At 40.6% G+C, this 24,723-nt stretch overlaps 3 protein-coding genes across 4 annotated transcripts; all 3 read right to left on the reverse strand.

The window, feature by feature from the left end:
* Positions 1 to 330: 330 nt before the first annotated feature.
* Positions 331 to 5,973, reverse strand: tmcc2 (transmembrane and coiled-coil domain family 2). Its single transcript, XM_022745676.1, has 5 exons — positions 5,918 to 5,973; positions 3,661 to 4,056; positions 2,716 to 3,332; positions 2,061 to 2,196; positions 331 to 1,453 (listed from the first exon to the last, which is right to left on the reverse strand). The coding sequence occupies exons 1-5, from the start codon at positions 5,918 to 5,920 to the stop codon at positions 1,154 to 1,156; spliced, it is 1,452 nt and encodes a 483-aa protein (XP_022601397.1). The 5' UTR covers positions 5,921 to 5,973; the 3' UTR covers positions 331 to 1,153.
* Positions 5,974 to 9,039: 3,066 nt separating this feature from the next.
* Positions 9,040 to 14,373, reverse strand: LOC111222103 (cyclin-dependent kinase inhibitor 1-like). 2 transcript variants are annotated; one of them, XM_022745674.1, is made up of 3 exons: positions 14,153 to 14,373; positions 10,878 to 11,331; positions 9,040 to 10,785 (listed from the first exon to the last, which is right to left on the reverse strand). In XM_022745674.1, the coding sequence occupies exons 2-3, from the start codon at positions 11,320 to 11,322 to the stop codon at positions 10,730 to 10,732; spliced, it is 501 nt and encodes a 166-aa protein (XP_022601395.1). In that variant the 5' UTR covers positions 11,323 to 11,331; positions 14,153 to 14,373; the 3' UTR covers positions 9,040 to 10,729. The 2 variants fall into 2 exon arrangements, with proteins under 2 accessions (XP_022601395.1, XP_022601394.1); XM_022745673.1 differs by lacking the exon at positions 14,153 to 14,373 and adding an exon at positions 11,873 to 11,970.
* A 4,206-nt stretch (positions 14,374 to 18,579) lies between these two features.
* LOC111222124 (serine/arginine-rich splicing factor 3) lies at positions 18,580 to 23,205 on the reverse strand. The gene is made up of 6 exons (XM_022745700.1): positions 23,112 to 23,205; positions 22,062 to 22,272; positions 21,832 to 21,972; positions 19,815 to 19,853; positions 19,517 to 19,603; positions 18,580 to 19,252 (listed from the first exon to the last, which is right to left on the reverse strand). The coding sequence occupies exons 2-6, from the start codon at positions 22,262 to 22,264 to the stop codon at positions 19,225 to 19,227; spliced, it is 498 nt and encodes a 165-aa protein (XP_022601421.1). The 5' UTR covers positions 22,265 to 22,272; positions 23,112 to 23,205; the 3' UTR covers positions 18,580 to 19,224.
* Positions 23,206 to 24,723: the final 1,518 nt, after the last annotated feature.

A 24,723-nucleotide genomic window follows, 5' to 3' on the forward strand; every position in this document is an offset into this window, starting at 1 on the left:
TTCTTCACAACCTGGCAACCTAAAATTCGGCCTTATTAAAAGCTGTAGCTTTAGCTTCAGTAAACACTTTACTAACAATTAATAAAGCCACTTTTTACAGGTGTTATATAGGCTACATTATTAGAAAACATTACCATTGTATCTAGATCTAAGTTATGTAAGATGTTACTCTCTTACTCAGTCTAAAAGCCTTTCAGTCATAAAGTTCAGTCTCAGTCAAGGATGATAAGGATACATCCAAGATCAGCCTAATATATGAAATCATTTATTTTTCACGTTGTTTAATAAAACAGCAATAATTATTTTTTGCAAACTGGATATAAACCTTGATACAATTTGACATGCCAGTTAGTTTGACACTGTGAATAGTAGCAGTTCTATAATAGTGGTCATGAAATAGTATTTATGGACAGAACAGATTTTACATAGTTGAATTATTATGGTGGGTTTTAGTAGATATCAGCATTAAAAAAAAAACCTGTTCCTTCGACTTCAAGAAAAAGACAAAAAGAAAGAAAAGCGTCTAAAAGCTTCAACACCAGACCAGGATGTAAAACAAACCAGGAATGACACTGAATACATCATATCTGCACTGTATTTCTGATTCATTTTGTCGTTATTGAAATGTTAACTCATGCCAGCTAATGCGTCTCAGTGCACATATGACGACATGCATGAGCACATAACATTCATGAAAAAAAACTTTTCCTCTCAAATATACTATAGCTTCAACATGAAGGTTGCAGCAAACATGATCAGCATTTTACAGTCAGTTGCTCTAGTCTTTGTTATTCATGTATCATAAATAATTAGAAAAGACGATCCAAAGATGTCTTGCAAGAAACGCAGTTTTTGGTGATAGCACTGCAATCGATGATTGGTCATCAACAGCAATAGATTTGGGCGAGATGAGATGATGTCTTTTGTCTTTTTTCATTGTAAACACCTCTCGACACACACTGTGGGCTGGATCTCGCCCTGTCCTCTACTAAAAGTGCCATGTTTTGTCCTCAGATACTCCCACTTTAAACTCAAAGGGAACAAGTGCAGCAGCTCTCGTTCTATTTCAGTCTCCGGATCCTTTAGTGGTGGTGACTGAGTTGAAACCAGCTGTGACTCTCTCTGGTCCCCTCTGGAGTCTCTCACAGGGAGCTCAGCTGGGCAGCAGCCACATCTCCACAAAGTCCCATTGCTTCCACAGGATGAACAGCAGCAAAGTCAGCAGGACGGTGGCGGCTACCCGGGCTCGGGTCTTCATCAGAGGGGTGATGAAGTTGGCCAAAGTGGAGACAAAGACCAGCAGCACGGCCATTAACGCCAGGATGACATTGATGAGTTTACCCAGCAGAGCTCGAGCGTTGGCGTTCTCCACTCCCTCCAACTGGACCACCTGCTGCTGTTGCTGCTGCAGCTCCAGCTTGGTGATGCGTGTCAGGCATGACTCTACAGCCTCCTGTATGCACAAACACACACAAAGAGTAACCACACTGTGAGATTTATTTCCGCAATATCTTGTAAGTCCCTGAAAACGTCTTTTCTCAATCAGCTTTTTAACTGAGAGATGGCAACAGTTGGAGGATTGTTTGGTCGCTCTAAATCAAATCTGTTGAAATTTTGACTGTTAATTTGACTTTATTTTTATAAAATCTTTGTTTCATCCTCTTCAGTCATGAAAATAGGAATAACACATGGGAGAGTACTGGGCCTTCTCCGTCATGGTTATGGAACAGTCACAGCTTGCTGAAGTTTAGGTACAAAAACAACTTTGTTTAAAATCAAGATTTGGGTTCAAATAGGTACTTAATTAAGGTTAGAGGACTATCATCAACATGGTTACAAGAATAAAAACTCGGTAAACGTTGGACGAAACGAATGGTCATAGATAAAAAGAAAATTAAAGAAATGCTGACTGTCAGTTTCAAACAGAAATGAACATGTCTCCCATGTTCAAGGCCATTTTCTAAACCATCCTTCCATCCTGACCTCATCATTATGCAGACTTTGTTACTCACAACAACATCACCTGACTTTACTCTGCAATAATGTAGCAGGTTTTTTACCTGGATGTCTCTCGCTCTCTCATACGACTGGTAGGCCACTTTTTCCTCCATACTGGCAAGCTCCTGTTTAAGGTTGGTCATCTCATTCTGGTGCAGCTCTGTTAAGTCGTTCAGCTGCTCCTCAAGTCGCTCATACCTGAGTTTACAGTGCAAAACACACATAAGAATCCTATAAGCTTCACCAAAAATATATGCAGAGGTTCATGGGAAAATCAAACTTCAACTCTTGAATAGTGTCAAACATCACATATTTCCTGTATAAGCAAAGCCTGATACATGCACTGCTGGTTTCAGTCCTTTCATAGGATATGTTTATACTATAAAAAATATTGAATATTGCCGGCCATATAAGGGTGACCAGATGTCCCCGTTTTTTGGAGGTCGTCATTTTATCAGTCGGCCTTTATATATCATTTATTACAATACAACAGTTACCGTGGTCAAAATACATGTCTGTCCCCCTTTTTTTAATTCATAGATAAAAACATTGTACACCAAACGGGAAATGTCCCTGCATCTCGTTTCAGATATCTGGTCACCTTAGGCCACATTCTTCAAGTGAGCTACATTATGAGGACTGTACTGATTAAAACAGAGGTCATAACTGCTTAACACCTGGGTTGAGAGTTACTGCCAGTATTTCAGGGATCTCTACCTGTATCTCTCTTCTTGCAGGCACTGTGTCATGTATGAATAGTCACTCTGCAGCTGGCCCTTCATGTCCTCAATGGCATCCTCCATATGTGCCTGGCTGGCTTTGATCTCCTGCAGGCCCTCAAGTAGAGAGTCCCAAGAGCCATGCATGTGGTGGTGGTGATGGTGGTGCCCATCAAGTCTGGGACTCCCCATTGTTGGCCCTAATATTCCCCCTCCTCCCCCGGCTCCACCAGAATTGCTGCCTGCTCCAGACCCAGAAGTGGCACTGGAGCACTCGTCGTCGCTGCCGTACTTTGGGCTGGAGACCAGAGTGGCACTTCCACTCAGCGCACGAGGTGTGGGGGTGTCTTCAGAGTGGCCCCCGACTCCGTCCTCGAGTGTGTCCTTTAGGTGAGCGATATTATCTGCGCTGCCAAACTTGTTCCTGATAAGACTGGCAAACTCTCTCGGCTTGGAGACTACAGCTGTGTGAGTGAGGGCAGACACACCACCTTTGACCCCTTCAACTACTCCACCTCCAAAACCACTTATCCCAGCACGAACGTTGGCTCCAACGTCCTTTAATCCTTGCTGCATGTCCCGCAGGACATCCTTAGGCTGCCGGGCTGGCCCATTCTGTAGAGAGGGAAGAGAAATGAGGAAGCAGAGGATCTTAAAGGTAGGAGAGCGGTGATTAGGTTTAAGGGATAGAACTGTAGGAAGATAGATGAGGAAAACAGGTCCTGTAGAGAATTAGGTGAGACACAGGGTGATGCATTGGTTTAAGTAAGTGTTAGGAGATGAGAAGCATCAGTCTATATTTGGACACAACTGACCTCACAAATATAGAACACTTGTTTGTGTCAGTCATGAGATAATTAAACAGTCTCAGAAATAACAACACATAAAAATGTGAAACATGTGCACATCCTATCTAACTGCATATACACACTTTCTCACTTACTTGTTCTATCTCCTTTAGCTTCTTATGATAGTGCTCTAGTTTCTTGTGCAAGTGTGCAATGGTCTGTGCTGACTTCTGGTTCTTCTTCTCAAAGACCTGCTTGATCCTGGACGCCTGCTGTTTGTCTGCGTTGTGGGCCAACTTCAGGTATTCTGCAACGTTGTCGTCTCGGGCCTCCTGCTCTACACGGATTTGCTCAGTGACCTTCAGGATCTTCTGCTGCAGGTGCTCCAGAGCAGCACGAGTCCGCTGTGGCTCGCCGGCCATCGAACCTTCAGCACCCCCGGCCATGATCCCAGACGCTGCCCCCGCTCCGTCCACACTGATGTTGCTGTCAGAACCTCCATGGCTGGTGGTGGAGGGTATGCCTAGAGTTGCCACCTCACTCTTGTCCAGCTGAGGGGAGAAGAGAGGACAGGGAGAGGTAATCCAGGGTGGAGCGAGTACCACAACGAATCCAACATGACTTTACTAAAATAGAAGAAGCATTGCCTGTGTTGAAATCTACTCAAGCAAAAGTACAAATGTAGCTCTTTAAATGATTATTTTGAGGCACTTTGAAAAAGCCATTGTAGCATCCTGACTTTGACTGACTCTGTATGGCAACAGAAGTTTTATCTCAAGCTTAGATGGAATATCATCTAATGATCCCATAACAAAAAACTCCTCTGTTATATGTGTATAACAGCTTGTAAAATAAAGGGTTACCATATTGGCAATACTTTATTTTATGGGTTCATATAAATTATCAATTATTTCCTTGAAGTTTCCAATAATAACTTAACAATGACCAAATATATACACAGATGTGATTTGAGTATTTGTTTTCCAAAGGAATGCATTTGGAAATCAACAAATGCTGATAAACTCAACGCAAAACTGTCTCAAATAACATCAGCAGAACTGTAGTCATAGTTAGCATGTTACAGAGTTAGCCAAATATCTACTCAGGCCAAAGTAAAATCACTGGGCACATGTAAAGACCACATATGAAATGAGAGTAGCCTACTTGCAGTTAGTTTCTTTCCACCCCTTGTGGTAATGCCAGTAATTGATTTGGTGGGGGCATCAGAGAACACGCAGAAAGGCCATCATGCATTAATTAGATGATACATAATTACTTTGCTTCCTGCCCTGCACAGCCTCAGAAACTCAACTTCATTACACACAATTTACTTTAAAACGCCTCTCCTTTGAAAATGCATTAGGTATTTATGAGGAATAAGAGAGTAAAACCAAACTGCATGGTACATTTAAAACAATGATGGTGTGCAGCAAGTGACAGTTATGATAATGATGATGAATGGTTGGCCCTTCATGTAAATCTCTTCATTAGTTTTCTGGATGATTGTCTGATTCTGGCATCAACCTAAATGTATGTCCGTCATTAAAAGAAAGACAATAGCACAATGTTGTAATCCATTTAAACAATGTGCTGACATCTCATCGATCCAGGAGGGGAATCCCTGGTCAGTGTCCTATCTATATGTGTAGCTTGGCAGATGGTGGGACTGTTAATGACCCTCTGCCTGACGTCAAAACATTGTAATCAGACCCTGCAAACATGAGCTCAGGCAGACACATGACACCAAACATCTCACAGCGCTGCTCTAATTTCTCTGGGCGGGACGGGTGCACGGATTTATTTGTGTTTTATTTGCGTGACAGTGTGAAATGAGCACAAGCTCCCTGTGCTATTATAATCACCCAGAGCGAAGCGAAGCAGGCAGCTCGCGCGCGCGCGTGTGTTTAGTAGGTTACAATCACATTGTAATGGCGAGGAAAAACAGATGACTGCAGTCTCTGGTGGTTAATCATTTCCTGATCTTGTAAGAGAAAGTGAGATGCTTCTGCAGTGGCTAAGCGATGGCTCATCTAGGAGGAGGAGATGCAGTGTCCAGCGATACGACACAACAAACAACAAACAACAGAGAAGCAGACAGCGATGGCTGCAATGATGCTCAAATCTAACGGTTTCTTTTCTTCTTTTTTTAAGCACGCATGGTGATGTCTGTGATGAATTCAGAGCTCCTGGAGGTTGGGAGAGAGGGAGGGCTGTGAGGATGAGGATGGAGATGGCAGATGTCTATGGTATCAGAAAACACAAGAGGACAAGAGTGTGCCTGTGCCTTCTTCACTAGGCGAGGAGACAACACTGTGACATGAGATACGGCCGATGGACGTCAACAAGCGTGGATGCGAACACATGAGGATGAGACACAAGCAGCACAGCAATAAATTAAATTAGAAACGTTACCATACTGCTTTAATCCAATTTTTGCAGTGCCATTGCAAGTCTGTGTTCGAGGCCCATCCTCCTCCTCCTCCTCCCTCCTCCTCCTCCCCCTGTGCCCCCCTCCTCAAATATCTTTACCCTCAGCCGTTGTCTGGCTGACTATCACCTCTCTGGTTCCTAATTCTCCATTGTTAATGCCATCGATATCTGCAGCCTCCCACTCCCTCTCCCTCTCCCCAACGCTCTGATCTATTTCTCTCTCTCTCTCTCTCTCTCTCTCTCTCTCTCTCTCTCTCTCTCTCCCTCTCTCTCTCTCTCTCTCTCTCTCTCCTTTGTGTCATATGCTCCCTCCGCCTCCCTCCGTTACTCTCTCTCTCTTTCAGTCTAAATGCAAATGCTGGATGTCCTGCCCTATAATGGATGTGGGAGCTAAGGGACAGATGATGGAGGGAGATGGGCGGGGGGATGGGAGAGCTTGGCGCAGGCGTGCAGGTGCCTCCCTCCATGCTGCTGAGGCCAGAGAAGAGAGAGAGAGAGAGAGAGAGAGAGGCATGCAGAGGGGGGGTGGGCAGGGCCTGCTCCAGGCCCTTCATCCCCAAACCATCAATACAAACACATATACCCAGTGTGTGCTGCTGCTGATGTGGGACTGCAGTGATGTGGTGCCAGAGTAAACAGTGTCTGTCTGAGCAGTGGCTCTCTCTCTCCTTTTTGCTCTGCTGCTCTTCACAAATGAAGAAGAAGTGTGACATCACAACAACAGAAGACTGTTTCAGCTACTCAGGGCTACTTGAAGTTTTATGCACTCAACTTCAAACCTCTGTTTGTGCTGGCTTGTGCGCCGGTGTGTGTGTGTGTGTGTGTGTGTGTGTGTGTGTGTGTGTGTGTGTGTGTGTGTGTCTGTGTCTGTGTGTCTGTGTAGAGGGATACCCACAAAACAGAGATGAAAACAAGCTGCAGTACAAATGAAAGTCCTGGATTCAAAATCTTTTCTAGGGAAAAGTACAGGTGAATTATCAGCAAATTATTCTTTAAGTATCAAAAGTAAAAGTACTTGTTCTGCAGACAAACAACTGCTACATTGCTTTATTACATTATGTTATATTATTGGATTCTTGTTATTGTTGCATTAATGTGTGAGTAGCGTTGTAGTTTATGGATCTGGAGCTAATTCTAACCTGATTCAGGTCTCTGAACTCCACTGGAGGGATGAACACCATTCTTCCAAAAGATACTCCTTCATTTGGTGTTTTGATGAGCGCTTTCCAACACGTCAGTCCAACATCCCCCACACGTGTTCATTTGGGTTGAGATCTGGAGATTGTGAAGGCCATAGCATATGATTCACATCATAATCAACCATTCACTGAGCCCTCGTGTCCTATGGATGGGGGCAGTGTCATCCTCTTACTCCACTTGTTTTTCAGGTTTTTCCTTTCCTTTTTCTGCAGCTGTCAAAAGTGCAGTTTTTACCCCTGAGTTGTTGCAAAGTAGAAGCATAAAGTATAAAATGGAATCACTAAAGTACCTCAAGAAGTACTGTACTTCTTGTACTGTAAATAAATGTAATTTAAGAATAAAATGAATACATCAAAAACAAAATAAGACATTGGTATATTTTATATTTTAGTCCATATATTTTAAAATGTTTATGCCACACCCTATGGTAGAAGACATATTGTTTCCTCTTTAAAATAACTTTTTCCCCCTCCAAGAGTACCAGTAGGTCTAGGGTGACTCCTGTTGCCCTTCACTTTTTTCCAACCTGACAACAAAGGGAAAAATCTTTTAGCCGTAAAATGTCTTCAATATTTCATTCAACATTAGGTTCTCTGGGCAGCAGCTAGCTGTTACCACTGATATCCAGTCTTTACACAACCATTGTGCTCATCTATAGTCTGAAAACTTGGCACATCTGTCTTTACAGTACAAGATAGACAAGGGAAGGAAACACAAAACCATAAACTCGCACCTGCTGGTGTCAGTAAACACACACCCAAGAGGTGTGTGTGGTGTTCACACTGTGGCCCAAACCCATAGATCTGATCTTTACTTAAGTAAATGTAGGATTACCACCATGTAAAAAAATATTTACAAGTAAAAGTCCTGCATTCCTGTACCTCTAATTAATGTAATTAAAGTATTGGAAGTGCAAGTATGCACAAAACCAGCCTCAGTGGTCTATATTTTTATTAGATTATTATAATTGATGAATTGAATTCAAAAAAGAAACAAACATTGCACTGTTGTTAGTTGGTCAACTTCTTTATACACTGTTGGGTGTTTCAGTCTTTCACAGTGTAAATTTACTTACAAACTGATCTGATATGATTTCGATCTAAAACTTGAATCTACCTGTAGCTGTCAGATAAATGTAGTGACCCACTTTGATTTGCCTTTGCCAGGAGTCTGTGTGCTGATCACAAGTGGTCCTTAGAGCTGGTGGCTGTTTAAACACCAGGGAGTGGGTGTCACACTACTATTTTGAGGTGCCCGTATTGACTACATCCATTTTATACTACGTTCTACCCCACTATATCTCAGAGGCAAATATTGTACTTTTTTATTTCACTGCATACAGTATATTTTACATCTTTGGTTACTAGTAACTATTCTGATTAGGATCTAACCTTACTTACATAATCTACAGTATAATTTACTAAAACATATAATGCCCTTTTATAGATGAAACTACCCAACAGGATATAAAATAATAAAAATTAGCTCCACCTTGACCAGCTACAACATCACAATGCTACCAAATGTGTATAATTGCATTCTTTTACTTTTGATATTTGAGTATATTTTGTTGATAATAGTACTTCTGTACTTCCACTTTAATTTTCAATGAAGACTTTTACTTGTAACAGAGTATTTTACCTTGTGGTATTGCTACTTTCACTGGAGTAAGTGCTCACCACTGCTCCTGGCAAACAAAACTGTTAGTTCCTCATTAAAAAAAAGTATTTTCACATTTGTCTTACGACTGCATTTGGACACAGTGACCCACATTTTCTTTTTTACTTTGAAAGAAACAAAAGAATAGCAGGAATGACTCTATGTTGCTATCAATCATATTTATTCATCATGTGGTATCTCACACACACCGGCACACACACACACACACACACACACACACACACACACACACACACACGCATGGGAAGAAGGACTAGAGTGACAACACAGTTAAGGCATTCACAAGAAACATCATTTTTAACATTTTATTGGAATTTGGAATTCTCATAATAATTAAACAAAACTAAATTAGCTCAAGGCATAGTATCTCACAATAAATAAAGATAGATCTTTTCATTTGTAGCTTTTAACATAAAACAATATGTAGGACCTGTGCATAAGCATCTATGAACAGAAGTGCATTCATTGTTTGGGGTAATGCTGTTATTTGCTTCTCTTCGTATTTACAGCGGCAAACATTTCAAAGCTGTCAGTTCATACGGATTAGCATTACAGTGACCTTGTTTGACACCCATTCAGATTACCCATAGCAGCAGGATTGCCAACATAGACATACATAAGTGTCGTGAAAAAACATAGTATTTGTTTTGAGGCAGATAATAACACGTTGTCTGTTCAATTGCACTATGTGTCCAAATAGAAAAGAATAAAGCACATAGCTTTAGCTTAGTAAATAATACATTTGCTTCTGAGAACATTTTCTTCGGATTGTCCTTTATGGAGCTTCAAATACCAAAACAAATGCCATAATGGCACTTGACACTGGGTGCTGTGGATATACCACCTATCAGATGTTTGTGCAATACTGCAATGTTTTTTATCCGATTATGCTACTTAACAGTGCTGTATCAAACTCTATTGATAAATATCTGATATATATCTAAATAAACCTAAATATAAGTGTTCTTTAAGTGTTCCGAAGACATGGTGCTACACTCCTAACCTACATTTTCTGGTGCTGTACACATGTCAGAGTCTGGACAGAGCACTTGTGGAGATCCACTTTGAAAACCAATCAACATACAGTGGATGGAAGAGGACATGATGGCACTTCTGTCATTTATGATCTAAGCAAAGCAACTGCATGTACAGGATATCACAATTCTTCTTCAAGCCTTTTCCTTTGAGTACATGATGGTAGAAAAAACACAATTGTACAGCTGGATATATAAAGTATAATAAACTCTGAACAGGAAGTGCTTGTAAAAGAAAAAAGACTCCTTGCCCGCATGATATACATAAAGAAAGAACATAGTAGAAAAAAAAAACATTAGTGGATTTGAATAGAGGAGCCAAAGGGCTTCATCCATTCTCTACCATTTTCAATCATTCTGCAGTTTAGTCACAGACACTCCTCAATTTCATTAAGAGACAGTATGATGTTAACCAACATAACATCTGTTTCAAGTGTGTACAGTAATATTAATATGCTCATTCATTATGTCTCTGCACTGATAGAGGTACAGAGTTTCAGTTAAACAGAGATGTGACTACGTTTTCAGCACTGTGGAATGTACGGTAGGAAATGTCACTCAACACTTTGGCATCCCCTTGATCCAAATGAGTATAAATCCACTGATTCGAGAGATTACCGTTAATCTTCTCTGCTCAAATGTCCCCTTCTTACCACTGGGAAAAACACCAGCCCCCTCAGAGTGAATACAGTACCCTAATTTATCCTGTAGTAATCATAGGTAGCTGAGGTCCCTTCTGTTTTCAGATGATTCACTGGGTGCAGGACCTCCCGGTGAGTGACTGTGTAGAGTCTGTGCAGAATGGAGTATTCCTGAGTGTAGTACTGTCTGTGTGGTTGTCTTGCAATATTGGCACCTTTGCAGTAAACTGGACCGAAATTCACTCGCCGGATTTGCGCGGCATCCCAACTACTCTTCTTTTAGCCTGATAGAAATCTGTTGGGATAAAGAGCAGGGAATTCAGCTCATGCAAAAACCACATCAATTACAATTCTACACAGTCATTATTTGAATATTTAAATATGTACCTGTAATGTTTGTCTGTTTCCTCTTCACTCCTGTATTCTCTCTTTTCTCTGGTGTATTCTCCAGGTTCTCCAGGTTGAGTGCATATCTCTCCGGTGTGCCTGGGATGTTCTCCTTCTCACTCTGTGGTGGCTCCACCCTTCCTCCCTTGGACCTTATTTTTGCCTCTGCTGGCCTCAGACGTTCTGTCTGTCCCAGACCAAGCAAACAGGATCTGTAGAGCAGCGGCACCTTGGTAGCTGGGATTCCCTCCCACTGGAAATCGCTGTTCTCCAGTGGCTTGTCCGAGATGAAGTCGTAGCCCCAGCGCTGTGAAGCCTCCTCCAGGTCTTTCTGCAGGGCAGCTTGGTACTCCACCTGCAGTAGCTCTCGGTCGACTGGGCCAAACAGGTTTCGTCGAGCAGGGCCATTCCCCAGGGTGCTCAGGATCCGCTTGTTAGCATCCATTGTTCTACACTGCAGGAAACAGAGATAAGACCACCGGTTAGTTGATAAGGCTGCCGCTAGACATCCCCAGTGATCAGCTGAGACAGCCATGGTGACAGTTCTCACCATATGAACAAGTGAGTTGTGTCATTATTCTCAGTAGGGCTGCACCTAACTATTACATTCATTATCGAGTCATCTGCCTTTTTATTTCATCAATGAACTGCTTTGTCCGTAAAATAGTGAAAAATGTCCATTATCATGTCCAACTGCCCAAGGTATTTAAATGGTTTGTATAATTCAAACTTAAGATAATGAGTTTACTGATTTACTTTTTTACAAAGAAAAGCATCAAATCCTCATATTTGACTAGCTGGGAGAGCCAATGAATTGTCATTTCATTTTCTGTCGATTGACTGATCATCTAATCGTCGCAGCTATTATTCTTAAAAACCTACTGATGAAATAATTTTGCACAGATAAAGACACAATGATTTCTCTCAAGTGATCCCAAACAAATAACTTAATCTTGATCTATTTAAATCTGTTTAAAAATCAAAATTAGTCTTACCATGATTCTAACCAGTTTAAGTTTCCTCAGTGAACACTACAGGGCATCTCACACTGGCATCACTGCAGAGCTCTTTATAACCAAGACAGAGAGCAGCCAGTGACTCATTGGGCCCTCTGATGTGAATCAGTGGTACATGCCTGGACATAATCTCAGACAGACATGTAAGGACAAGTCTTCAGCTGAGTAATCTCTCACTGTAGGCACAGAGAGTCAACACTAGGTGGCAGTGTCTGACCATCTGTGGGTAGTCAGCTCAACAGACCATCTGAATGAGCAGGAATATTTGATTAATAAAAATCAGAGATGTTACATTTGTAAATCTAATGATCAGATCAATGCTTTCGACATCAATGTATTTGCACAGAACTCATGGACAAACTATTTCAAGTGCAGAGGTTAAACAGATATGCCACTTCCTTGTGAGAACTACAGGAACGGCTCTGTCTCGGGAGAATAATAAGTTATAATGGTCATCCGGGAAGGGCTGGGCAGGATTCCCAGGATTCCCAGTTTCAGAGAACAATAAACAGAAACCCGTCCCAGACCACCCTAATTATCCAGCCAGAGCACTGTAGCAGAGGAGAGCTCATTTTAATTAGAGTAATAACATAAAGGAGACTAATGAAGGTTGCCAATGCTGATTAAGTCAATAATATTTTATCTGAGTACCGAAACTGTTGCAGTTCTGGGCGGATGACAGGTTCACGCAGGATACAGTGAAGCAATTCTGTCAATAATCAGTTCAAATAGATGCACGTATAAGCTGTTAACCCATCACATTAATAGTCTCACTCACGAACTTCAGTTTGTCTTGGACTGAAAGCTGAAAGTCCGTCTGATATTTAAACAAAGCTTAGTGAGTAAAGTGTATTCTCAAGAGCCGTCCATGTTAAATAAGAATTTACACCAGCTCCTGCCGCATCATCTGACTGGGGCTCTGGCTGGGGTCATGTAATGTGGCATTTTTCCTGGAACTACAGTCCATTCATTCTTAGTTCAACGAAAGAGAACGCCAACATCTAAACCTAGAGTTCCTGACAAACGGAAACACACCTACATTTTCAAAATATTACCCATAAACTGCGACCTATCATTCTGAAAGGTGTAATTCAGCTGTTTTGATCTTGGAAGATGTGCTTGGAAAGTGCATTGATTAGATTGAATGTTTTTCTAACTTCTGAATTTAAAAGGTAGCAAAAGGTAATTAGTATATTATTAAAGTCTAATAATCTGAAAAAAAAAGTTCTGTAAAAAGTTTTTAGCAACTCTTCACAGTCACACATCAAAGTCATTGACACCACCATGACTGGATGGTTCTGCCTGTAATTTGAGACCTGCTTGGAGGACGTTCATAGATTTTTAGTGTATAGTGTCCATGTAAAACTTTGACTTAATTTTTAAGACACCTGCTGTAAAACTGTGGCAGAAACTGAATGGATAATGATGATTAATTATAAGTTTGCCTGTCCCCACTGTTACATAACCGTGGACCTGCATGTCCTAAGGTCAGGTGGGGTGCTTCATTAGAAGAAATCACATCAAACTGGCCCCAAAATCTAACAAATCCTCATTTATCTTGGGTGAACTGTGGGGAAATATTGGGGAGTCACTACACGTACCCCGTTTTGTCTCCCCCTCCCGCGTCCCCCCTCACGGGATACTACGTCAGAGAGAGAGGGAGACGGGCCAGGCGGGGCGGGGCAGGGAGGAGTGATTCAAGGCTGTGGCGGGAGAGCGAGTCATGCATGAGCAGCGGAGGCGCCGGCTCACACTCAGAGGCAGAGGAAAACCAGCAGCAGCACCAGCATAGACCCTGCCCAGTTTACTACACCGCTCCACGTGAGGCTGAAGCTCATGTCGACCAGTCAAACTGGGCTGTCACTGTCTGGAGCCTGGCCGACCCCCCTCACCAACACCATACACACAGATAAAAGTAACTCAACAACAAGTCTGAAGGAGTTTCTGAGTGTAGAACTGAAACATGGAAAATTTGAATGTGTATATTAACCGATATGCTTTCAGGTTATATGTATAGTGAAAATTATTAGTCCTGTAAACGTGTCATCTATAAGACTGAAAATATAAGAAATAGACTATAGGCCTATATGTAGCTATAGACATAATAATAGACTGTAGTAATGTAGTGGACATATTACAGGCTATGGACATGTAACAGACAGCTCTTTCTAGAGCTTTCTAAACTAATAAAAACATAAAATGAACTCAATAAATGCTGAAAGAACTATGTAGTTCATTCATTTCAGTCATTTTACTTACATTGTCAGCAGACTGCAGCCCAATTCAGTGAAAATCCTTTTTTCAAACTTGTTGAATGAAGCTGGTCTCCTTATCTGCCTTTTGATTTTTGATTTCAAGTTTCACAGCAGCCCTTATGTGAAAAATCCCCGAGTCTAATGTTACTTAATCCACCCCTCAAATACATCTAACACAACACAAGCGACAAGTAGCTCTCCTTGATAATTTCTCCAAGAATTCTCACAGACACGGACACGGGCTAAAATTTTATCAACTCCGGTGGGCGGGGAATCTCCTCTCTCGTGCAGAGGCGGGGTCTGCTGCCTCACACACGTGGATTTCGCCCGGTAAACACACGAGCACACGTGAAGGCTGGGTCTGTAGTAGTTTTGGAGGAAATTCCAACTGAGGAGCCCAGCACGGCACGGCACTCCTCTCTGCCTCTCAGTGCGCATGACAGAGGACTGACTCCATGTCTACTGTACAGATACATTTGCAGCTTCTTTTTATGGGTCTATTATACATACATGATTTTACATCATACAAATAAGTGGAGAACAACATACATCAAAATACTCAAATGTTACTCAAGTTGAAGTAGGAAATGCCACTGTGTTTAAACAGTGGGGGAAACGTTTATACAGCAATGTTGCAGCTGTTGGAGCTGAAGCTAATTCTAACTACTGATGTAAATCATCATCATCATCATTATTATTATTATTATTATTATTATTATTATTATTATTAGTAGTAGTAGTAGTAGTAGTAGTAGTAGTAGTAGTAGTAGTAGAGCAGAGGTATAAAGCCTCATTAAAATGGCAACACTCATGACAAGTACAAGGATCTCAGAATTGTTCTCAAAAGCATCAATAAAATCTGTCAATTTTAGGATTTAGTAAAACTGAGGTAGTAGGCAGCTCGACTGTGACTTGGAAGACAAAAATAAGTTGTTACTGTACAAGGAATGATGACAATATGTCAGATTTGAGTTACTATTGAGGCTCTTGTACCCAAACTCTCTGGCCTTGTAAGAACTCTTCCATCTCAACATGCCTGCTGCAAGTTTCTGTAACAAGCCACTTAAAACCTGCAAACCTCCACATTAGTTACATTAGTTACATATTATTCTTAAAAGTCTGTTCCACTCTGTTCCTGTTGTCAGAGGAGCCAGGTTTGTTTATCTCGGCAGAAAGTCACCCGAAAGACAACTCCTCATGCTTTCCGGCCCCATCATGGTGCCCTTCAGCCTAGTTCCCAGCACGTCAACAACAACAGTCCCAACTGTAGGATATAGTGTAAAAAGCCCAGACTGATTTGACACCACAGTGAGTCCTTTGTGGACTATTAGAGAAACACAAGACAAACACACTCTGACTTGGAAGCTGTTTACAATGAGTACATTTACAGTAGGGCTATATTCAGTGGTAATATGTGCTGAAGTTAATGAAGTTTAGACAAAATGGAAAAATACAATGAGTGCATAAACTGTATGTGACTGAGTGGCAGCTGTGGGACTACAGCAAAAGGCTCTAAATTTGTACAGCTGAGTAGACACTTTATTATCTCTCAGCTCGCAGGCAGCTGCACAGTGCAGAGGGTCTGCGAGCCCCATCACATATTCTTATTCATTATGTGTCTCATCTTACATCAGCTTTTGTTTTGAATCCTTTGTGAAAAGTCCTGTAGATAGATGGTGCCAAATGAGGCGCAGCGAGACTACACATGACCACTAAATTAACTATTTATTGACACAAAGTCATCATGGGAGTTCTACTCTTTGCAACTTTATTACCTGCAACTATGGTTATATAACTTATTTAACATTTGACTTTTTACACTTGTGGGTCAGGTGGGATTAACTGATGCCTTTGTGACCAAAGTCTGTGCAATCCTGATGTGTAATTGTGTAGGCTACATACAGTAAGACCATCTGTGTTAATGAGTACAGTCATTATAGAAAAAATATTTCATGTGAATGATCCCAGGAGCTGGATTGTGTTCATTAGAAAGATTGTGGTACAGTTTGATAAGTGATATATAACTGATAATAATAACTGATTAGACACATATTTTTGTATATAAATAAATATGAGTTTATTGTTTTTTCTACATGCAGACCTGACAATCAGTGAACTTATTTTGATTTCCAGTTTAAAGAGGAAATACAAAATCCCACAACGATATCATTATTTTAGTATGTGACAGTGCTCTGACTTTGTAAACATGGTTAAGGAGACATGGGAGACAATATGTAGAGGGTTACAGCATACATGCATGATGTCCAAATAAGGGCTGATATGATGGCAGCACTTTAAACTACTTCAAACTACTGTGCAGTGTTTTAGCATCTGACAAGCCTTCAAATTCAGATCTGCTTCTCAAACTGGACTTCCTGAATCAAAGTTTAGTACAAATTCCATAAATAACTTAAATGGTGTGACTTAAAGTTGCTGCTAGACAGATTTTTGTTATAATTGGACTTGATGCAAAGCTATGCTAAGTGGATGCTGGCTGTAGTCTTAGGACAAATATGAGAGTGGTATCAATCGTGGCAAAAAAAGTTAGAAAAATGTAAAAATTTTAATGGATTATTTAACAAAATGTTAGAAAATGGTGATAAATGTTAATAACAGTTTTCAAGAGACCAAGTTAAGTCTTCAAATGTCTTGTTTCTGTCTGGCCAACAGTCCAAAACTCAACCATATTCTCTTTTTAATGACATAAAACAGAAAAAAAGCAGATACAAGCGAATATGTCATGTCTGAATAACAAATGACTTGAGCACAAAACAGATTATGGAAATTGCTGTGGATGTGTTGTTTCATCACTGAACTGATGATACACAGTAAAAGTGTGACAAAATCTAAAATTAGCTCCAAGACGCCTTTTTCACCTTGATCATAACCCACTCGTGTACCGCTCCGTGGGCGACAGACACTATGTTACATAACAGTGGGTGTAAAATAGCATAGCTTTCTGAGTGAATTGCAGCGGGTTCCTGGAGGGTGAGACCCGTCTCCGTGGATACCATGAGTCATCGTTTCTATGTCGTCACATGGTCTTGAGTAACTCGTGGAAAAGCGCGCGCAGATTTGAGAGCCTGGCGTCCCTGTGTTGTGCCGGTTCACGTGGACAGTATGCGTGAACAAGGAGCCGTGGGCTTGTGCGGGGTGTGACCGAGAAAATCTGTTGGATAGTGGGAGAGTAGTGGTAGACTCTTTAAGATGAATTATAGTCTACATGGATCATTTCCACACTGAAAGTGCTTTACAGGAACTTTTAAAAAGCTCTACACCACACTCATAAGTGACTTTATCAGCAGCACAAGGACACCATTATTTGGATGGCTTATCGCTTATCTATCCTACTGAAAGGGTTAAATTATGTCAACCAGATTACGTAACAACCTCATACCGGACACCACGTACGACAGAAAAGGAGGGAAATTTGCGGAGATAGACAGTGACATGAACTTGGCAGGTTATTATTTTTTTTTTTCATATTCACTCCATGACTTCCTCACAGTATTTATCAAATGGAACAACGTGCAGAAATCCTCATCCATCTCAGAGTTACATTGTATTAGTATCTTAAATTAAAACATTTTCTTTTCAATGACTAGTAAGACTGACATTACACTTGCTTAGATGAAGTTGTCTGGAGTCCCCAGTTGAAGAAATCTACAATCTATGAGATGTGAAATTCACATCACACGTCTCAATCTACTACTTTACTGTAGCAACTATTTTAACATGTCTGTATTCACATTACTAACATCTGAATTTCGTCTAGTATAACCTGTTTGGTTGTTTTAACGGCATTTGGACTATTGCTGTATTTACCACCAATAAATGGTATCGTTAATTTAGTTTTGACACAGAATGTCACGATTTTAACTTTTATTCGATTTAACTTTATATCCTTAAAAAATCCTTATTTTTGGTGGCAAAATAAATATAACAAATAGCCTACATGATACAAAATGCAAATAAATCTTTCTAGACCTGGAGTTATAGTTACTGAAACAAATTACTATAATCACAATCAAACACCTTATGGTCCAATTCAAGTGGATTGTTTCCAAGATTCAAACACACCACTTTGTTAATTAAGCGAGTACACAAAGCACAATCTCAGCTGCATCACCAAGTGACATTAAAATGGATCAAGAGGCACACTGACATGAAGATAGCATTTATAAAATAAGCAAATAAAGAGGGAGACCATGCTACTCAAACAAAACGGACTGTGGTCTAAACAAGCAGGAAATATTAGAATGAAAAAGACACTATTATTTTATGACCCTGACCAGGGCTCTTTAGCAGATACTTGATCAATGCTGTAAGACTGCCCTCTTGTGGAAAAGACACAAGTGGATGTAAGAGTAAATCACTATACTTGTATATTAATCTCAAGAGGTAAAATAAAAACTATATAAACAATGTAGGTCTTTTTTAAACAACCAGTATTTTAATTGAGAGACCATTTCACAGAGTATCAAACAAACGAAAGTAATGGCAACCTTCACAGACTTGTTAATTACACTTCTTAAAAAAAAAATCAATGCCATAGTTTGCATCTTGAACGAGGGTTCCTTTATTACAAATGACCAACCATTAACAGATGGAAACCTTCAGTATGAAGAAAGTAACATGTTGAAAATAGGTTGGCTTTACAGACAACCAAAAGGAGGGCCTTAATTACACATCATCCCAGTCCTTCCTTTAAAAAATGCTGGCATTTACACAATGAAAATGAGGAACTACTCACACTACATCTACACAGTACATTCATTAACAAAAAACAAATTTATCAAGAGATTAACTGGTGAACTGGAATGTTGGGTGGTACGACCGTTTCAGGACTGAGGAGACAGACATGAGTTCAGTGAGGCATCACTTCTGTACACACCCACCAAGTATTTGAAATTTACCATAACAACACAAAAGGGGAGGGGGACACTAAAATGCTTGATTGTTTAAAAAACCCAACACAAATATGACCAAATGGCCATGTTGAAGTCCATCATGAAACGGCAAAGCCTGTACAACCGTTCATCTTCATCTCTCATTACACATGACAGAGACGTTCCTCTATTTTCTGTCATTGGACCTGGAGCGGCTACGGGGAAGATAAAAACAGAAATTATTAAAGCTATCAAGATTTACTGACCAAACTTTTACCGCAACAGTCTCAGCAGTGCACTCAACCAAGCTTCAACTACAGACAGCCAAAGGATGTCATGTATGAGGAGCATTGTTGTCAGTGGTGAAGTTTGGTTTTAAATAGTCAAGTCATAACTACACTCAACATCATGTTATCAAATATCTAACAACTGATATCTAACTGAAATGATCTTTCAATAGTTCAAGAGCATATCAGTACCTCCTTGATCGAGAGAAGGATCTCGAAGGTTTGTGGTTCCTGTCCCGGGAGAGGGACCTCTCCCTCCTCCTGTCTCGGGAGAATGACCTGCAAAAGCCAAACCATCCCATTAGGTAAACATTGTCATTTCAGCTTGACTCACTTGAAAGTATATATAATTCTTAAGGATTCCATAATATACAATATGTAGATTTACTATTTAAGATACCAAATTCCCAAAAAACATTTTACCATGTTCGTATTATATTCAAGCTTTCAGGCTGAAATGGATGGAAAGGATAATCTGAAGCTTACATACCTGCTACGACTGCGGCTGAAGCTCCTCCTGCGTGGGGATCTGCGCAGGAAAAATACAAAAGTGTTAAAAAACCAAAGACACGTGCACTGAATACCCCGTAGAGCCCAGAGCTCCATGCTATTTTAATCCTTTTCTTACATGGGCCTCCTTCAACACAGCTGTTTGCCTATCTTGGTACCTCAAAATGGAAATAAAAGACTTTGGTGTTTTTCCACAAAAACAGTTATCCTAATTAGAAAATATAAGTCACTGGCAATGGACCCAGTGCATAAAGATGGCAGGTGCTTAGGAATCACTTCTCACCTACCCCACAGTATCACATGCATCTTTTAAGTCACCAGTGTGAATTACGTTCCAGTTCTTAATATGAAGTGTATAGTATACTAGGACGTGCCATACAATTAATATGTAAGAGATTTGTCACGGTGTCTGAGCTTCAAAACCTACTACAAAATCAAAGTGCGCTAACCAGCATCATTTGCCCACGTCAGAAGATTTAACACTGCACTGTGGACTGGCCCTGGTGTGGGAATAAAGACACACAGAGGCCACCATCTGTATGAAACTGGTCCACTGCACTTCAAGGGAGAACATAAAATAGAGGCTAGTAACAAAATCCAATAAGATCTGTTAAAACCAACCATACACCACAAAAAAGTCTTGATATTCATTGGGGGGTTGAGAAGAGTTTTGATCTGTGTGATTTCATAATTCTGCTCAGAGCCCCAAGACATACCAGATGATTATCTATAATCGAAATCTCTGGAAATTTGAAGTTCCAGACATTTGGTGTTGGACCATTCCCCTTTGAAACAAGGAATTACAGAAATGGTGGAGGACAAAATGACAAACTTATGATTCAAATTATAATAAAAAAGAACAACCTTTTCAAGCCAGCTGTCTCTTCACTTTCAAAACTGTAATCAGCAGTGTACTGAATGAAGCAGGAAAACTTACTAGTATTTTTGGTTTTCAACAAGCTAGATATGACGAAAGGGAGGCAGACTGTCGGCCGGGTAGGTAGGTAGGTAGAATTGGCTGAATAGGACTGGCCAGATGCTGCAAGGTGATTAGGTGGCAGGCAGATGGGGGCTGGCAGTGGCTTTTTTCCTGCTTTAATTGGTTAGCCGAAGGCTGCTGCTGGTAGGTTGTAGACATTTGGAAACGCAATACGCTGATTGGTCGGGAATGTGAGGTGGGCCGCTGCCGTTTGGGTTAAGGTTGAAGGAGGAGGAGGTTGAGAACGGCATGCTGAGGAACCAATGGCCTGTTGCAACCTGACGACTGGCCATGCCTGGGTCATGTGACAGCACCAGCCAAGCTGATTGGGGCACGATGGTCAGCAGTCACATGATGCTGAAAGAGGACTAGTTGATTGACTCAGAGGGTGGTGAGAAGAGGCATGGTGGTGGCTCTGCAACGGGTTTCATTCTTATTAATATAGATGAAAAATAAAAAGCATCCTCAAACAAAAAGAAAAAAAATGCATCACATTCTGCACTTTCATTCCCCCAAAATTCTAAACAGATTATACTTCTTCCGACACAGGAATTGTCTAATCCTATTTCTTATACCCAATTCTCCATTTTAAAGCAGTTAAAATGCAGAGACTCTCTGAGAGTGCACAGAAAATGTACACAAATAAAATCTTGCAGACCAGATTTTCAGATGCATTATGCCATAGAAAGGCTGCACCACATAACCTATTAAAATGTCATATCCCCACGTCATATTTCATTTTTGTTTATGAACTTCTATCTGTTTGGCTCCATACATAAAATGACCAATAATGTCAATGAAGATGAAACTGCAAGCCTTAGACATTGCAACAGTCACAAATGTATAATCAGCAGGAAAGATTACAAACAGTAGAAATGCCTAGACTGGAAAAACATGACCAATTACCAGGAAATATACAGCGGGTAAGAGTGGACTCATTAAGCCAGAGCACAATTATAGATATGTATATCAAGTGTTGTCTCTACTGGCCACTGGCAAACAACAACATGTATGTCACCTTCGTCTGGGTGGTGGGCTACGACGCCTGTAGTCATCTCTGTCTCGAGGACGCCTGCTCCACGAAGGGGGAGCACCACGGGTGCGGCTGCGTTTCTCGCCATTGGACAGCTCTACTCGTACCCGGCAACCACACAACGTCCTACAAAACAAACAGTCAGCATTAATTATCATAACTGCCATGCTTCTCTTATTTTGGCCACTGTATCCAGAGATTGGATTGCCTCATACCTTCCATCAAGCTCACGCACTGCATCAGTTGCATCTCTGGGATCTTCAAATTCTACAAAAGCAAAGCCTGGGGGATTCCTGGCAACCCAAACACTGCGGAGAGGACCATAGTAGCCAAATGCTCTTTCTAACTCTGTTTTGTTTCCATTGTTGCCCAAATTTCCAACATAGACCTTGCAGTCAAGAGGACAGTCACGATGCATGACTGGATCTGAAAAATAAAACAAAGACAGGGAATTGATTATTAATGCAGGACAGTTTAGAATTGTCCTACTGCGCGTTTACATCTTCAATTCAAAACTTTACGACCTGGGAAGACAAAGACCGGTCACAGCTACCCTTCTGCATTATGCAGTACTCTGCAGCTTGTAAAACAAAGTACCTCCAGCCATTTGTTTCTCTTTTCTCATCGAAAAAGTTTCAGTAAAGTAAACGAAGTTAACCAAACGTGTGGTATGAAAATGAACGTTAATGCTCCAACTACCGTAAAACGCGTCTCCTTCTACAACACATCTCCTAAATAACATCAAATAAGTTAAGCGTTAAAGCACCATTTTCTGTTGCTGACCTAACGTTGAATGAAAAACACATCTCGTGTATCCAAGTACAACATTTAAGGTGAATTTATAGCATTATTTGATAAACCACAGCAGCTTGGCCTACTTTCTGTCGGACTCGCAGCCTAAGCTAACGTTAGCTTAACAAAAATGTTAAGCATGGTGAGTGATGTGAAATCCTCAATAGGGAACATTTTATTTAACTGAGCGGCTGAACTGTTACCTATATACCGCCCATAAAACACATTTCAAATTTGACTAAGTTTATATATCGATGTTTTGGAGCCAATGGTGGCTACTAAAGTTAGCTAGGCAACGACGGCTAAAATGGCTGTCGCCTTTCCGAGGCCTATACAGCCCATATTCGTGTAACAACCACAGAAATCAAACAATAGATTGAAAGGATGTGGCGACACGATTAATCGACGCAAACGGGACAATTTTCACTAAGTTTTATAACGACATTCTTTTGAGAATTTTGTTCAGACGTTACCGTGTTAGTTGAAATTCACAGCTCAGGTTTTCCGCGCTTCTCCGGCTGGCTTGTTCCTCGGTTGTCGATGGAAAATGGCGTGCGGAAAATACGTTCGTCAGGTTAGTGACCAGGAAGCTACTCTCGGAAGGGCGGAGTCAGTTAGAATTAATGTAGTTTTCTTTTCAAGTGACTTTTATTTAGAAATATTTTTGAAAAAACTTCAGGAAATATTGTGAAATCCTACATTATTTAGTGCCATTACATAAACAAACATAAAGACAAAAAACAAACGTTAAACATAACATACATAAGAACATACACGGGAATAGTTCTGTAGTTATATGCGATTCCGATTCCTTTCTCTCTATGCCTATTAAATGTGACGCTCTACTAACACACAATTTGCAGCCACACATGCATTGTTTTCAGTGTTCATTGTTTTAGTTTGTGTTAATGGAGCCTACAGCAACATGCATGATACTAGTTCCAGTTAGGTTTTTACACAGATGGTCGTGCTCCATGCTCTGCAGAGGTGCTCTAAGGCTCAGTGCGCAAGAGTAGGAGACTTAAATTGGACTGGGCAGCGTAAATATCACTGAAACAAAGACATACACATCTTTACACAGGACCAACTCGTTGTGATACTATGATGTAACAAACTGAATATGAAATTGCTGGTTTGGGTTGACTGGCACAGGGCAAATATAGTGAGAACTGGCAGTGTTACTCAAGGTTGTGTAATACATATTATTTGAATATAAGTGCAAATGCGGAAAAAACATATCTACTTCCACAGCCAAATTGTGTTGTAACAAGAGGCTTTTAAGGGAATGACAGTAGCAGCAGTTTTAATATCTCAAACCAGTTAAAGGGAGCGTACGTTCTGAATGGGGATTCCTGTGAGCATTCCTGTGTTGCATTCTCAACAACTGGGAATTGACTGTTTCACCTCTGTACTTGTGTCCCAGTCCTATATACAGTGGTCTACAAGTATTTTGGAGCATTCACACTGGAAAAAATACTATTTGTTAATGGACACCAATTTCTCTCAAACGTGATGAACTGATTTCCACAGCTGGAAAAAAGGGGACTATGTTGAGATGGCTGCATGGTGGATGTCATGAAAAATAAATTAATTCAAAGTAAAGTCTTTGGAAAAATACTTTGCTTTCTCTTTCTTAAGATCTCAAATTTGAAGTGGTCAGTATTTTTCAAAAACCACATACAGTTTGTATAAAACATTTCATTATATACATTACATAAAGCCAAAACAGCATATTTTGCAAATTAATACAAACTTTATACTTCGTAGTATCAGTTTATAGCGTCGATTCGGGGCATATTTCCTGGTTAGATTGAAAGCCAGTACAGTGGGAAGAAAATGGATAATTAAAAGAAAGTTGCATTTGGTTGGCTGCTTTCATAACAGATGGCATTGATCAAAGTACGGTGCTACAGACAGTTAATTTTTGCTGAAAGAGAAAAATAATACACACGAACCCCTACATTAGCCTACGCTGTTGTTATTGTTGTCCTTTTATTGTCCCACCTTCCCTGAACGCATCTTATCAAATGAAACGCCCCCTCAGTCTATTAGTTTCCGCCCACAAAGTTACTCAGCCAGGTGACA

This window comes from Seriola dumerili, unplaced genomic scaffold (assembly GCF_002260705.1).
Source record: "Seriola dumerili isolate Sdu_G_001 unplaced genomic scaffold, Sdu_1.0 BDQW01000089.1, whole genome shotgun sequence".
Lineage (NCBI taxonomy): Eukaryota > Metazoa > Chordata > Actinopteri > Carangiformes > Carangidae > Seriola > Seriola dumerili.

What these genes read in the sequence shown, in the direction of transcription:
- tmcc2 (XM_022745676.1), bottom strand. An exon ending in AGCTAAAGGAGATAGAACAA is followed by an intron (nt 3,333 to 3,660) that starts GTAAGTGAGAAA and finishes CCCTCTCTACAG; the next exon opens with AATGGGCCAGCCCGGCAGCC. An exon ending in AGAGAGCGAGAGACATCCAG is followed by an intron (nt 1,454 to 2,060) that starts GTAAAAAACCTG and finishes TTGTGCATACAG; the next exon opens with GAGGCTGTAGAGTCATGCCT.
- LOC111222124 (XM_022745700.1), bottom strand. Translation starts at nt 22,264, where the DNA reads ATGCATCGTGACTGTCCTCTTGACTGCAAGGTCTATGTTGGAAATTTG. An exon ending in AGCCCACCACCCAGACGAAG is followed by an intron (nt 19,854 to 21,831) that starts GTGACATACATG and finishes TTTCCTGCGCAG; the next exon opens with ATCCCCACGCAGGAGGAGCT. An exon ending in TCCTTCTCTCGATCAAGGAG is followed by an intron (nt 19,253 to 19,516) that starts GTACTGATATGC and finishes TCTTCCCCGTAG; the next exon opens with CCGCTCCAGGTCCAATGACA.
- LOC111222103 (XM_022745673.1), bottom strand. An exon ending in GAAACAGACAAACATTACAG is followed by an intron (nt 10,786 to 10,877) that starts GTACATATTTAA and finishes TTATCCCAACAG; the next exon opens with ATTTCTATCAGGCTAAAAGA.